The 14,571-nt window shown below is 36.4% G+C and overlaps 1 protein-coding gene across 2 annotated transcripts; it reads right to left on the reverse strand.

Annotated features, from left to right (window-relative positions):
* Window positions 1–1,210: 1,210 nt before the first annotated feature.
* On the reverse strand, window positions 1,211–4,480 carry LOC130995140 (transcription initiation factor TFIID subunit 2-like). Of its 2 annotated transcripts, none has more exons than XM_057920289.1 (6): window positions 3,661–4,480; window positions 2,825–2,971; window positions 1,999–2,057; window positions 1,712–1,802; window positions 1,528–1,640; window positions 1,211–1,332 (listed from the first exon to the last, which is right to left on the reverse strand). In XM_057920289.1, the coding sequence occupies exons 1-5, from the start codon at window positions 3,679–3,681 to the stop codon at window positions 1,608–1,610; spliced, it is 351 nt and encodes a 116-aa protein (XP_057776272.1). In that variant the 5' UTR covers window positions 3,682–4,480; the 3' UTR covers window positions 1,211–1,332; window positions 1,528–1,607. The 2 variants fall into 2 exon arrangements, with proteins under 2 accessions (XP_057776272.1, XP_057776274.1); XM_057920291.1 differs by having other exon boundaries at window positions 2,825–3,151; window positions 3,661–4,479.
* Between the last annotated feature and the right edge of the window lie 10,091 nt (window positions 4,481–14,571).

Genomic DNA, 14,571 nt, shown 5'->3' on the forward strand with positions numbered 1-14,571 from the left:
CAAAGGTTTTACTTAACCCCTGCAGAGACTGAGCCACATAGAACCTGTAAATCCAAAAAATTCATCACGAAGGTGATGTTTATGTGTGCAGTGTGTAGGCCTATCTTTGGCCCTGATGGAGAATGCCTATTTGATGGAAAAATAGGCATTTTTCCATTTACTGAAATGGTACCAGCACAAAGGAAGAGTAAGAACAGGGAGGCAGGCACACTGGAGATTAAACCCATTCAAAGTATCACCAAAGAAGTGGTGAAAGACTGCCTTATTAATAAGGTATGGCAAGTGAATGATTTATGCAATAAATGTGCAAGTAAAATGCTTGGTGTCCAGTTAATTTCATTTTATGCTTAGTATCCATGTATTCTGTATTTTCATTCAATCTCATGTAATTTCAGAATGCTTAATGTTCTGCCTTTTCAAAGAATTTCATGTAATTTCAGAATGCTTAGTGTTCTGCCTCTTCATTCAATCTCATGTAATTTCAGAATGCTTAGTGTTCTGCCTTTTCATTCAATTTCATGTAATTTCAGAATGCATAGTGTTCTGCCTTTTCATTCAATTTCATGTCATTTCAGATTATACCTGCTATAAAAGCAAAGTGGCCTAGTTTTGCTAGCAAAATCATCTACATACAGCAGGATAATGCCCGGCCACACATTAAAGACAATGACCCTGATTTTAGGGCAGCTGCATCAAGTGATGGATTTGACATACGATTGGTGCATCAACCACCAAACTCACCCGACACAAATATAAATGATTTAGGGTGGTTCAGGGCGATACAATCACTACAAACTGAATCAGTTTGTAACAATGTGAGTGATCTAGTTATGGCTGTGCAAAATTCATTTGATGAATTAAGTCCACAAACCTTGAATAAGGTTTTTCTTAGTCTACAAAGCTGCATGATTGAAATACTCAAGGTAAAAGGTCAAAACAGTTACAAAATCCCCCATTTGAAGAAGGATGCCTTAATTAGGCAGGATATGCTTCCTTTAAACCTTGAAGTTGACTCAAGGCTTGTTAGGGAATGCATATCCTACCTAATTGAGCAGGGATTCATCAATGGGAGTGAAGATTTCTTAAGGCAGCTTCCTATAGGCATGATTGGAGGCACAACTGATGGGCTAACTTGTAGCATGCAGCAGCTACAAATTGAAGGGTGCACAAGTGCATATTGATAATGCATAGGTTTTTGTAAAGTGAAATGTAGAGGGCTTTCCAGCAAGCGCAAGAGCGAAACAAGTGTGTCACTCTTTATGCCATTGTCACCATTGGATTGATTAATCATCTGTGATATGCGCAAAGCACAGAGACCTAATTTGGTTTGTCCTGTAAAGAAGAATATGAGCAGATTCAGAATGCTTACTATGCAAACCTGATGAAATTATTGAAAAAAAAGCCAACATCAATACACGTGATTAGGATAACACAAAGACGTCAATTCTATAAAACCAAATGAGGAATGGAATAGAATATGGAAGCAACGTGAGAATCACAAGGTAAAGAGCCAAAGAAAACAAAAACCTCGTAGAGATGTCTCATCATTAAGGTACTCGATGAACAGTTTCAGTGCTGCATCTATTCCTTTACACTGAACTTCAAGTTCAACTAGGCCTCTGCTTGATGAACTTATGATCCTGAATAAGTGTGCACACTATGTTAGCAATGAATCAATCAAGCATACACAAAAAAGCAGGGAAGAACTTACAAGAGGAATGACTTCTGATAGTTTGAGTGCCATTTGAGTAAGTGACTGGATACAACAGATTGTCAAAATCCCATTGTGACTTGGCATCAACCTGTTTTTAAAATTTTGAAAAATTAGAATTTTAAAATAACAAGCATTTTTTACAACCTAAACAAGTAGTTGGCAACTCAAATACTAATTGGCATTATTGTGTTATTCACGTTAAAAACAAAAGAGTAACATAATCCTTAAAATTAAAAACTTTCACGTAGACCGGCATCTTGTAACCAACAAACTATAATTAGTACCTGTCGAATTGCAAAAGACGATCAAGACGCTTCAGCAAGGAGGGTAAATAGATGACACTCTGTACAAGATCAACCACAAAAAATCAAAATACTGCTCAGCCCTCTGAATTTAGTTATTAATCAGCGACAGACTGACAAAACATGGATGATGGAAAAATTAAACCGAATTTCTAATAAACTAGAATAATGGATTTATGTCCTAAACTTGAAATTAGTACCTCAATGTAGCAGCAGGCCTCAAAATCTTATTCAGGTCATTTTTACCATTGGCATAAATTAGTTCTAAGTCTATACTCACATATATGATCAATACTCGCCTTAGTTTTATATGCTGAAATTAAACCAAACATTCAATAAAGTTCACCAACTCTCCAGTCAAAGAGCTTATCAATAAGCTGCTCTATGATATTTAAAATACAAACATTTTCATGCAAAGAAATTATGTCCGAGAAAAATGAGTTCTGAATCATCTGCTTTGATATTACTTAGGCCAGCGTGAGGTGAAAAATGCCCTCATCCTCATGAGAAAGAAAATGCTGAAGATTGGTAAATTATAGGAGCAAAGATCCCCTATAAACGGAGCTGTCATTGCAATTGAAAACATAAGATTCTGGTGTCCTGTTAGCTAATGTTGCATCTCTAAAACATAAATTTAAATTATGATGAGCATCTATGAGACAGTATTGGCCACATACTGGAGAAGGCAATGAAAATTCATAAAGAGAAACTACATACATCTTCTTGTAAGAGAGAAACATGAGGGGAGGAAGAGGGAACAGTGACAACAAGAGCAAGCATCATCACTAAAGTGAATCATATCATATACCTGCTGTCCAAATTCAAGTTCGCCAACAGACTGGACCAATGCAGCTACCAAGAAAACATCCGAGTAAGTGTTCCCATGCTGTAGAAACCTTGTGTCCATCATCCATTCACACAGGCCATTACCAACATCATCTTTAACCTTATCTCTCTACATTTACCATAAAAAAAAAAAAAAAAGAGAAGCACCAAGGTAAGCCTATCATTTGTGGATATAACTGGTAGCACCGGGCTTTCTGTAGGAATTTGTGAGCCACGTGAAAACAAGAAAATTGTAGCATCTAGAGACTGAAAGAATATTTGAGCTCCAGCAAAGAAAAAATTCCCAATGCTGCAAGTAAGAGAAGGATGAGCTAATAACCATTTTGGTTTTGATGAGCTAAGGATCTGCAGAGTATAGTTTTACCCTATAAACCACTAAAACAGAAATGTGGTGGTACTGGTGTGGACTCTTTATTCTAGAAAATTCAGCATAATGGCAAAGACAATAGGAAGGATATTAAATGGTCTTACACCAAATTTGACACAAAAATAAAATCAGTCAATAGACAGTGAGTCACTAAGCCCTAGTATATTTTCACAGATCATCCACAAGAAAAACTATTAAAAGATTGAAACCCAATCAGGAACCAAATCTACTATATCAAATGCTAACTCAAACCAATATTCTTTGCAGATTGCAGCAAAAAAACTAGAAAATATAATAATGCCAACTAATAAGGACCAAATCATTCTTCTTGGAGAAGAGGAAAGCAATAATCCATACCAACGAAATAGAGTAGTGACCACAAGGCAATACAATGCAATTTTAGGGAACTAAATTAGAAGCATGGCACTTACAAGCATGAGCACGCACACCATGAAGTTACATATTCCAGTGGTCGATTACTGAGTAATAAGACATGCTCAGGATAAATTAAGGACCTGATCCTGGAAAAAAAAAACAAAAATGCTCGGCAGAGAGAAGACGAAGCGGCGCAGCGGGAACCAGGCAGCCGACAGGCGAGATGGGGGCGCGAAACCTAGGGTTAGGAGGACAGGGGCCACAACCGGAGGGACACGGTGCCTAGGGGTAGCGAGATTGGGGATAGAGCGTGGCAAGGGACGCGGATTGTGTTGCCTAGGGTTCGCGAAATTCAGAGAGGAAAGGGAGGCTGAAAACCCTATAAATTGGGGATTTTGTTCTTCGGGAAGAAATAGGGCACAAAAGGGAAGGAGAGGAGGAGGAAGAACATGCGCCGACCTCGTCGCGCCAGAGGGAGGCGGCGATTCATGGCGGCCGCTGACCGGAGTCGAGAGAGAGTGGCGAGAGAGAGTACTGCTTGAAACTTGAGAAAATGAGACTGTGGGTTGACTAAGGTGTATTAGGAAATTAGGATTTTGATTTTTTATAATATTATTAAAATTAAAAATAAATATAAAAATAATTCATAACAGTTTTGAATCGCTCATATATAACGGTTGAAACAACCGTTATAAAAAGATGCCCATAGATAACGGTCGGCTTAACGGTTTTGTAATACCGTTATGTATGCAATAAATAGATAACGCACAAACATAACGGTTTAACTCAAACCGATATCTAAGTGTATGGACAACACTACATAGATAACGGTTTTTTGTAAAAACCGTTATCTATTCCAAAAATGCGCTCATACATAACGGTTTTTTAAAAAAACCGTTATGTATGAAGTGTTATGTATGTGCATTTTTGTAGTAGTGTTTGCAAAGTGAAATGCATAGTTTTTTGTTGTTTTTGCAAAGTGAAATGCACATGTTTTACTTAGTCTGCCTTTTGTAAAGTGAAATGCAAAGTATGCAAATTTCAGATGTAATGAATGCAAAGTATGCAAATTTGTAATGAAATTCAGATTTTGCTATCAATTCAGTTTTCAGATTTTGCTAACAACTAACACACTGCTTCAAGCAGATACCAACACATAGATCAGAAACACTGCTACAAGCAGATACCAATAGATAGGAGAATGCCATCCAACAGGGCCAAACAAGAACACACACTACACACATCACATAGACCATAGAAAACCAAACCATAATCAACAAGGGAACATGCAAGATCCAAAAACTAAATCATCTCATACAACATGACATTGTAATCATCGATGTACAAATTTTTGGACAGAACACATTTGAACGAGCATAATCCTATCATTTCAGCCACAACTTCAAACTTCCCACAGTACAATCACAACATAATCTCACAATTCATTTCAGCCACAATTTCCAACAGTACAATCACAACATAATCTCACAATTTTCGGACAGAACACATAGAATGGGAAAGATCTCACCAAAAAAAATTCAGGTAGGTAAATCCGCATCATAGATTCAACAGCATCGCTCATGTTTCGATGCTCCCAATTTTCCTCACAAAAGAAGAACGAATCAGGGTAAGCATCGGACAAGTCCGTCGAATAGGGCACAGATTCAGCGCTGGAGTTAGGCGATTTACCTTCTAGGGCTAGATCCCGGCGAAAATGTTCTCTGCACTTATCTTCAATCACCTTGCAGTCGATCCACACTTCCAAAGCAATCATCCACTCCAAATCGTGCGCATCTCCATAGTGTCTCGACATAACTCTTCGTTTTTTTCGCGAATCGAGTGCAGATTCAAAGAGACTTACAAACCCTAGGCGATTCGAAGAGGGAGAGATGAGATGTTTCGAGAGATAAGAGTTAGGATTAGAGACAGAGAGAGAGCGGATGATTGCTCCCTCAGATCTACATCATCGGGCTATGGCGAATCGATGGGCTGGTGAGAGACGAGTGCAGATTCAACGCCAGAGTTACAAACCCTAGGCGATTCGAAGAGGGAGAGAGGAGAAGTTTCGAGAGAGAGGAGTTGGGATTAGAGATAGAGAGAGCGGCGGATGTGAATGGCTGAAAAAATGGAATGAAATTAGGGTTGGTTTCAATTCCAGAATTTTCGGCCCCATTAGTGTATTATTAAGATATAATTAGTCAATTAATTAAGGGTTAACCTATCCCTTATTTTTGCCTAAAATAGAAATGTCTCATGTATGTTGGGACAACCCAAAATGGAAATTGTCTCATAAATAATGGGACGGAGGGAGTAATTCAAACCAAAGACACTCAAGAACTCGATGAAAACACCCAAAAACTATGAATAAACGCGACAAAGGAGATGAAAAATGCATGAAGAACAGTTTGTATTTGAAAAGTGGTAAATAAAAATTCTATTCCCCAAAAAAAAAAATTATCTCTTTTGATTAAATATGTACGAATCAAACAATGGATTTTAAATTATAAAATATTATAAAGGGATATTCCGAAACTAAAATTCATTTTCATTAACAATAGATCTCGATCAGCTTATATACTATATATATATATATATATATATATATATATATAGAGAGAGAGAGAGAGAAGTTAAACAAAGAATGCTAAATATTTAGAGAATTCGTGAAATAAAAACGAACAGATCTACAGTTTTTACGAACAAATCAATGTACCGCATGAACAACAATTTGCCCCGGGTTCGAATCCTGCTGGTGGCGAGTTTTTCTCTTTTTTTACTTAATATCTGTTCGTTAGTTATGTTGATCTGTTCGTAAAATGTATAGACTTGTTCAAAATGAAATATATAATAATTCTTTGTTTAACTTGACCCTATATATATATATATATATATATATATATATATTTTACTGAGGTGGTCTTGTTTACATCCGAGTGTACCGTATAATTGGGTTGCACTTTCACTTAAACTTTGACCTGTATCCTTATTTGAACTCATATCCTGACCCAAATCATATAAATAATACTATTTTGGATACGGGTCAACCCGGTTGTATGGTATACTCGGGTGTAGTCAAGATTTTGTGTTTTTTACTAGCTAATCTTTCATATTAAACTATATATATGCTAATTAATGCAAATCTGTCTTCATTCTTTAACAAAACAATTGATTAATGTGCGGTATAGATAGATACAAGAACCAAGCATTTCCTCTCTCTCTCTCTCTCTCTCTGCCCTTTTTCCTTTTGTTTTTCTTTTCTTTTGTTTGATAGTGCATAGAAGTCAACATAAAACATATGGATCGATTTAACAAAACCAAAATCCATTAATTAAAACCTATGCTAATGCAATTCCAGCAACATCAGTATTACTGCATATAATAATATATCATGCAATATAAATAATATATATATATATATATATATATATATATATAGGGAGAGGTTCAAATAAGAACCACTAAATAAAATTAGAACGGAGAACCATTTAAAGTCATTCGATCATCAAGATCTACGGTGGATGCATCATCTTGATGGATGAATGCAGATCCTGGGTTCGAATCCTGAAGGGAGCAAAATTTTTATTATTTTCGGATGCATTAAATTTAATAGCGAATGCATTAATTTATATAGCAGATGCATTGATTTTAATGGTTCTTATGTTCTCACGATAAGTGTGATTCTCATTATAACCACACCCTATATATATATATATATATATATATATATATATATATATGGTTGTTACAGGAAATTCTGTCCAATATTTTAGTATTAGTAAAGCAGTGTGAAACCATTTCAATTGATTTCAAAGACCAAAGACATAATAATGTGTAACAAGATACATGATGATGGAGTGGGTATGGGCGTTTACATCATAGATGATCAAGCGTTGTGTGAGGTGTTGTAGTTCATCCCTTGATGCAGAAATGGGAGAGTGTTTAGCTCTTCGAGAAGGGATCCTTTTAGCAAAAGAGTGCTTAGCTCTACTATAAGCATAGGTTTTTTTTTTTGTTTTTTTTTTGTTTTTTCGTTCGTCCACAATTAATTAGTATGGTCTTTCTATTTTAGGACATATACCTATTTTTATCCCCGTTCACTCAAAATATTTACAAAAAAACTCATCTGACAATTATTAATTATTAATAAATCAATTTCGATAGTCTCTTTCTCCACTTTATTTTATTTTATTTTTCATCGTTTTATATAAAAAAAAATTTAAGAAAAAAAAAATCATAGGACAAGTTTGGCCAAACCGTCCAATGGCTCGAATGGCACTGGGCTAGGCTTGAGAAATTGTAGCCCGATTAGATTTTTGGCCAGCCTGCCCGACCTTGTACAATCTGAAAGCCCGATGGGTCGGGCCGAATTGGCCCAACCCGGCCTATTTGACAGCTCTAATATCCAGAGGTCTTGAATTTGAGTCGATCATGGACCATTTTTTCTTTACCTAATTGTTAATTTAATAAAATAAAAATAATTTTATTGAGTTGAGACGTCGAAACAATGAAGCTTGAATGCGAAATGCCTAGTATTTTATTTTACAGGTTAGTATAATGAGATTTTTAAAGTTGAAATCAAACACGAGCGAAAACGTAAGTTAAATATAAATAAAATTGATGAGGTCATAAATCAAACACAAGCTAAAATTCAGAGCATCCGCATCGCCTACACGATAGCGGCCTACTCGTGTAAGGCTCGCATCGTGTAAGGCGATGTAGCCCTAAGTTACACGAGGGCTACACGTTAGCCCGCTCGGCCGTTCAAAATCAGTGCGTGTTTTACACGCGCGATTAAAAAAAAACACGAATTTTGAATTTGACTGCCTCGATTTCTGTGCTTTTTTGACCGTTCAATTTTTTTTAGTTTTTATTTTATGTAATTTTTAGGTTTTTTATTTTAATGGAATTTTAATTATTAGTAAAATGTGTTATTTAAATTTGAGCAATTAAATTTAAGTGAAAAACATAAAAATCAAAACTAAAAAAATCATGTAGGCTATCATGTAATTCCAATGCAGCCTCTTTACACAATGTGGTCTCCCCCTCATCAAGTAAGCTATCATGTAACACCAATGTGGATGCTCTAAATTACAGTTAACCCTAATTTCTATGGCTCAAAGTAAACACCCTAGCCGGCCAAGAGAGATTAAACATTGCTTTACCCGAAATTAGGTAGAATTTTGTTTCAAATTACCCTTACTTTAATGTGAGGTCATTTTCTGAATTGCGACCAAGCAGTGAGGAAATTAGGTAGCTAGAAATGTATTTGGGTCAACCTTGTCATGCGAGATCCTTTTTTAGACATACTAGCGGAAAGAACGTACATTGTACGTGTAATTATAGTTATTTTATTTGATAATCTATTATTTTAAAAAATCTATTAATTTATTACTTTTATTAGATAATTTATTGAATGGATATATTTATCTATAAGCCTTATCAATAGCTATGGATATATATCACATGATTAATGTTATTTTATTTGATAATTTATTATCTCAAAGAAATTATTAATTCATTACTTTTGTTAGATAATTTATTGGATGGATATATTTATTTATAAGCCTAATCAATAGCTATAGATATATATCACATAGATTTAGTGTAATATCTAATGAATTAATATATTCTTATAAATACATATAATATATAAAATAATTTTAAAATAAAATATGTAGTAAGGGTAAAATAGGCAATCCACAAGTTGTCCTTAGACTGCCTTAGCCTTTTTTTCTATTAGTATAGATATAGATAGATATATTGCGAGAGTAGGAGACGTTTGTGAATATAAAATAAAAAAAGGAGAAAGCAGAGAAAGAAATAAAGAAAAGAATGGCTGCAGAAGCAGTAGAAAAGAAACTCTATGATGGTCGGATTTTAGACTCCTAACAACTGTCGCCTCTGCCCATTACAGCAACAGCGCAAGGGCACGTCGACATCTCGAGAAAATTGTTATCAGTAGCCCCGGAGACGTGCTGCTAGCGAGACTGTCATGATATGAACCCGGTTCATATCGCAGCATCCCATCATTCAAATGAGTGATTGATAATCAACCCACATCCAATCATTCAAAATAGTGATTATTTACCACTTCAGAGTTGGGTAGATTGTTTAATCAATCACCCCTCTAATCCTATTAATCTTATCTATCTCATCCACCAAACCAAACGCCTCCCGAGTCACTTAATTCAATATTATCACATAAACATTGTTCAATCTTAAACCTAATTTCTTCTTAAGTCACTTAATTCAATATTATCACTCATTTTATACATGACGGGACCCTCTATATATCTATTAAAAATACAATATTCATTAACTTTTTTATTAAAACTCGTGTCCAGCCAAAATAGTATACTCCCTTAGTCCATGAAAGAACTTCCTAGGAGGGAGTGACACGGGTTTTAAGAAAAAAGAAGTGTATTGAGAGTAGAGAAAAAGTTGTTGAGTGTATCGGGAGTGGTGAAAAGGTGTTATATTTAATATTTGGAGTTGTGAAAAAGTGAAAAGTAAGTAATTATAACTGGTGGGATATAGTCCAAAAATAGGTAGGAAGTTTTTATGTGGATATCCCAAAAAGAAAAGATAGGAAGTTCTTTCGTGGACGGATGTATATGTTAAAAAGATAATTGTGAAAGCTAATTGGATTAGTGAATCTAAATTAATTAATAAGTGTAATATCAAATTAAAGCAGTAGAAGTTGAAAAAAGTTATGATATATATAGTGGAACATGAAATGCAATACTAACTACGTTGATAACAAGGACAGGTGTTTGAGTTTTTATATTGGATTAACTAACTAACTATGATTAATTACTAGTAATTACAAAGCTCTGACGCCAAGCTCTAACATAGTTGCAGAAGGAGGACACGATGGGTGGACTGTATCTGTAGTAAGGAACAAGTCCAATAAAACAGAAGTAGGAAATGGCAGTTGATATGATGAGAGAACGATGTTTTGTTGGGTGATTTAGCATCCACATGGAAGTCGTAAAACTTGTGCAGAAATATAAGAACGAGAAAAAAAATCCGGTAAGGATAATCATCCACATAGATATTTTCCTCTCCGTCGGCATACAGAGCCCTATGATTGTGAACACTGACCAAAGAAAAGCAGTCATGTTAGGCGCAGTTTGGTTTCTTGTATTGGATTAGCCAATATAGATTAAATCTGGCAAATTAATCTGGATTGCAATGAGATTAATATCCTGTATTGGCGTTTGATATATTATGTAGTCATAAAACATTCTAGTTTGGTTCACAGTAATAAAGTCACGATTACAGTAGATTATATGGCAAATTGACAAATTTGCCCTCTTATTATTTAATAAATGACCAGCGTATCCTTGTGGATGCCCTACGTGTATATATGCGGATAAACCCTAACCACATTTTCAGTCTGGCGCCATTTTATTAGAGCTTTGGAATCTCAATCGTCTCAAGCATAGCCGTTTCAGATTGGAGAAGAAACAAGAGAGCATCAACATGAGTTCCGCAACACAAGGTGCTCATCTTTACGTTTATGAGATTTTCTGTTACTTGAAGCTTGTAATACCCATTCATCCTGTAGAATGCAGTCGACCTGTTTATTTTTTCTAAACACTGTTATAAATATTTGTTTTTTGCTTTATATTGTATGCATTCCAATGAAGAGTTGAATCCGACCTTGACACAACAAAAAATAATAGGCATTTCAGAATATCTGTTTCATTTTTCATCTGATATATTTTTGAGCTATATGATTTGAAAGTTCCATTTCTTCAGATATTGTGTTATGAATGTCGATTTACTACTTACCACGAGGCATTTGTTGTTGTGTTTTATGCTTCCTCAGTATAATATTTGCTGCGAAACATGAGTATAAATTTATATACTGTATTTTTTGTTTTTTGCGAAGTGAGTTGTAGATCTATAAATTTCCGTATTTTATATGACATGCTTCATGAGATTGATAGCTTCCTGTGTTGGAATATAAGAATATATAATGGAGAATTTGTTTGATTGGTAGGAGGAAATTTGGAGAAATTGGTTGTGGACGTATGTGTGCTTAGAAATTTGAGTGGGAGGATTGTTGTTTACTAACACAATTTTTCTTCAATTCACTTCCTTACTTGCTTGCTTACTTACAATCCCAAAACATGGTTACATATTTATAGTGGTACATAGTAGTAGCTAGATGATTCTAGAGTTCTCTCACCTATTATTTTCCTAACACTTCTCTAGAATTTTCTAGTTTTAGCTATTTCTTCTTAATTCTAACTTATTCTCAATTATTCTAGATCTTTCTCTTTTCTCTATCTCATTCTCAACTAATCTAGAATACTCTTTACAAAATATCTATTCAAATCAAGTTTATATTCCAACACTCCCCCTTAAACTTGATTTGTCTTTCTGAGCAAAACTCCGAACTTGACGAAATCCTTTCTCGACGAGCCTTCCTTTATATTTTTCAACTTCACCTTTAAGATTCTTCTTAACCTTATGCACCCACTTGACTCCAATGGCCTTGTGCCTTTCCGGTAGTGTCACGAGCTCACACGTATCATTCTTGTTTATAGCTTTGATCTCTTCGTCCATTGCAACTCGCCAATTTTCACTATTTGCTGCTTTAGGTTCATAATCAGCAGATAGGCAAAACAAGGTGAGATCTTCTAACCTTTCAGTGTCTTCATATATCTCATCCAAATTCCTTGCTCGTGGTGTGGCTCTTTCATTTAAGAAAGATGGTGGCGAGTCTTCAGTAACTTGTATAGGTGAAGCTGGTGGAGTCACTAGCTCTTGCTGGACTTCTTCGACATGCTCGACAGGCCTTTCATCTTCGAATTGTGGGATGAAGGTGAAGTCACCACTGGGATTAAAATCCCACACTCCTTCTTCGTCGAACTCCACATCTCGACTTATCACTATTTTCTTGGTATTTGGATTATATAACTTATAACCTTTAGAGTTAGAGTCGTACCCGATAAAGATGAATGCTTCGCTTTTATCATCGAGCTTCTTTCTTCTCTCATCCGGTACATGCACGTAGGCTTTGCTCCCAAATACCTTTAGGTGGGAAATTCCTGGCTTTCTCCCGCTCCAGGCTTCTTGTGGAGTCATTCCCCACACGCTCCTTGTCGGCGATCGGTTGGATAGGTACACCGCGCACGCCACTGCTTCGGCCCAAAACTCTTTAGGCAGATTCTTCGTCTTTAGCATGCTCCTCGCCATCTCCATGATTGTTCTGTTTTTTCTTTCCGCCACTCCGTTCTGTTGGGGGATCTCGGAACTGTCAGGGGCCGTCGAATTCCATTTGCTTCGCAAAATTCTAGAAACTCCTTGGATGTAAATTCTCCACCTCGATCGGACCTCAGGGCCTTGATTTGTTGTCCGCTCTCCTTCTCGACGGCAGCTTTGAATTTCTTGAATGCATCAAATACTTCTGATTTCTGCTTCAAGAAATATACCCACGTTTTTCTAGAAAAATCATCAATGAATAGCAGAAAATAATTATTTTTACCCATGGAGCTTGGATTTATTGGCCCACACACGTCAGCATGAATCAACTCCAGTGGCTTTTGAGCTCTTGAGCTTGACTCCTTTGGAAACGGCTTTCTGAACTGCTTCCCGAGTAGACAACCTTCGCAGAGTTGATCGGGATGCTTGATGGATGGTAGTCCTCTCACCATCTCCTTCTTTGACAACAACTCCAATCCACCAAAGTTCAAGTGCCCAAACCGAAGATGCCACAACCAAGACTTATCTTGGTAACACGCTTTCAGGCATTTTGCCATGTCATTTCGAATATTCAATAAGAACATTCTATTTTTAGACATTGGCACCTTGGCAATAAGATTATTTTTGCCATCTCTTATTGAAAGGTTATAATCTCTCATGTGAATATCATAACCTTTCTCTAAGAGTTGTCCCAAACTCAAGATATTATTTTTCATATTGGGCACGTAATAAACATTGGAAATAAATTCATGATTTCCATTCTTCAAGCGAATTAAAATTTTCCCTTTTCCTTTAACTGGAATTTTAGAATCATCACCAAAGGAGACATTGCCACTTACCGATTCATCGAGCTCCACGAACATGTTTCTCTTCCCGCACATGTGATTGCTAGCACCAGTGTCGAGGTACCACGTGTCGTCTTGTCTTCCAGCTTCTCCTTTATATGCCAGAAGCACACTACCAATTTCTTGACTTGTATTTTTAGCATAATTGGCCTTCTCTTCAATCCTTAATTTTTCACTTCTGCACTCGGAAGCATAGTGCCCAAATTTATGGCAATTATAACACTTTATCGAAGATTTATCGTACCTCGACTGCGGGTTGCTCCTCCTTCGACCACTAGTAAACTCATTTCTTTCACCATTGACGAAGCCTCCTCGTCCTCGTCCACGTCCACGTCCACGGCCTCTGCCTCGATCTTGACCTTGACCACGTCCTCTCCCGGACTGTCCATGGCCATTGCTCGGACCTTCTTCTTTATCTTTTGAGCTTACGTGCAACTTTAAAAGTTGCTCTGAAATTTCTTGCTTCTTCTTTTGCTTCTCTTCATATGCTTGCAACGACCCCAACAAAAGATCGATTGTCATCTCCTCCAAATTTTTAGTTTCTTCGATCGTCACCACAATGTGCTCAAACTTTGGGGTTAGTGACCGCAATATTTTCTCCATAATTCTTACATCCTCCAATTTTTCACCATTTCTTTTCATTTGATTAGACACCGCCAAGACTCTTGAAAAATAATCCGAAATCGATTCGGACTCTTTCATATGCAAAGACTCAAACTCTCCTCTTAAAGTTTGAAGTCGTACCTTTTTTACTTGCTGCGCTCCTTTGCACGCGTTCTGGAGCTTCTCCCATGCTTCTTTGGCGGTACTCGCATTCGAGATCTTCTCGAAATCATCGTCCCCTAACGCTTGATAAATGAGACAGAGAGCCTTCTTGTCTCTCTTTCTCGCGTTTCGCAATCTATC

Source organism: Salvia miltiorrhiza, chromosome 7, assembly GCF_028751815.1.
Source record: "Salvia miltiorrhiza cultivar Shanhuang (shh) chromosome 7, IMPLAD_Smil_shh, whole genome shotgun sequence".
Taxonomy (NCBI): domain Eukaryota; kingdom Viridiplantae; phylum Streptophyta; class Magnoliopsida; order Lamiales; family Lamiaceae; genus Salvia; species Salvia miltiorrhiza.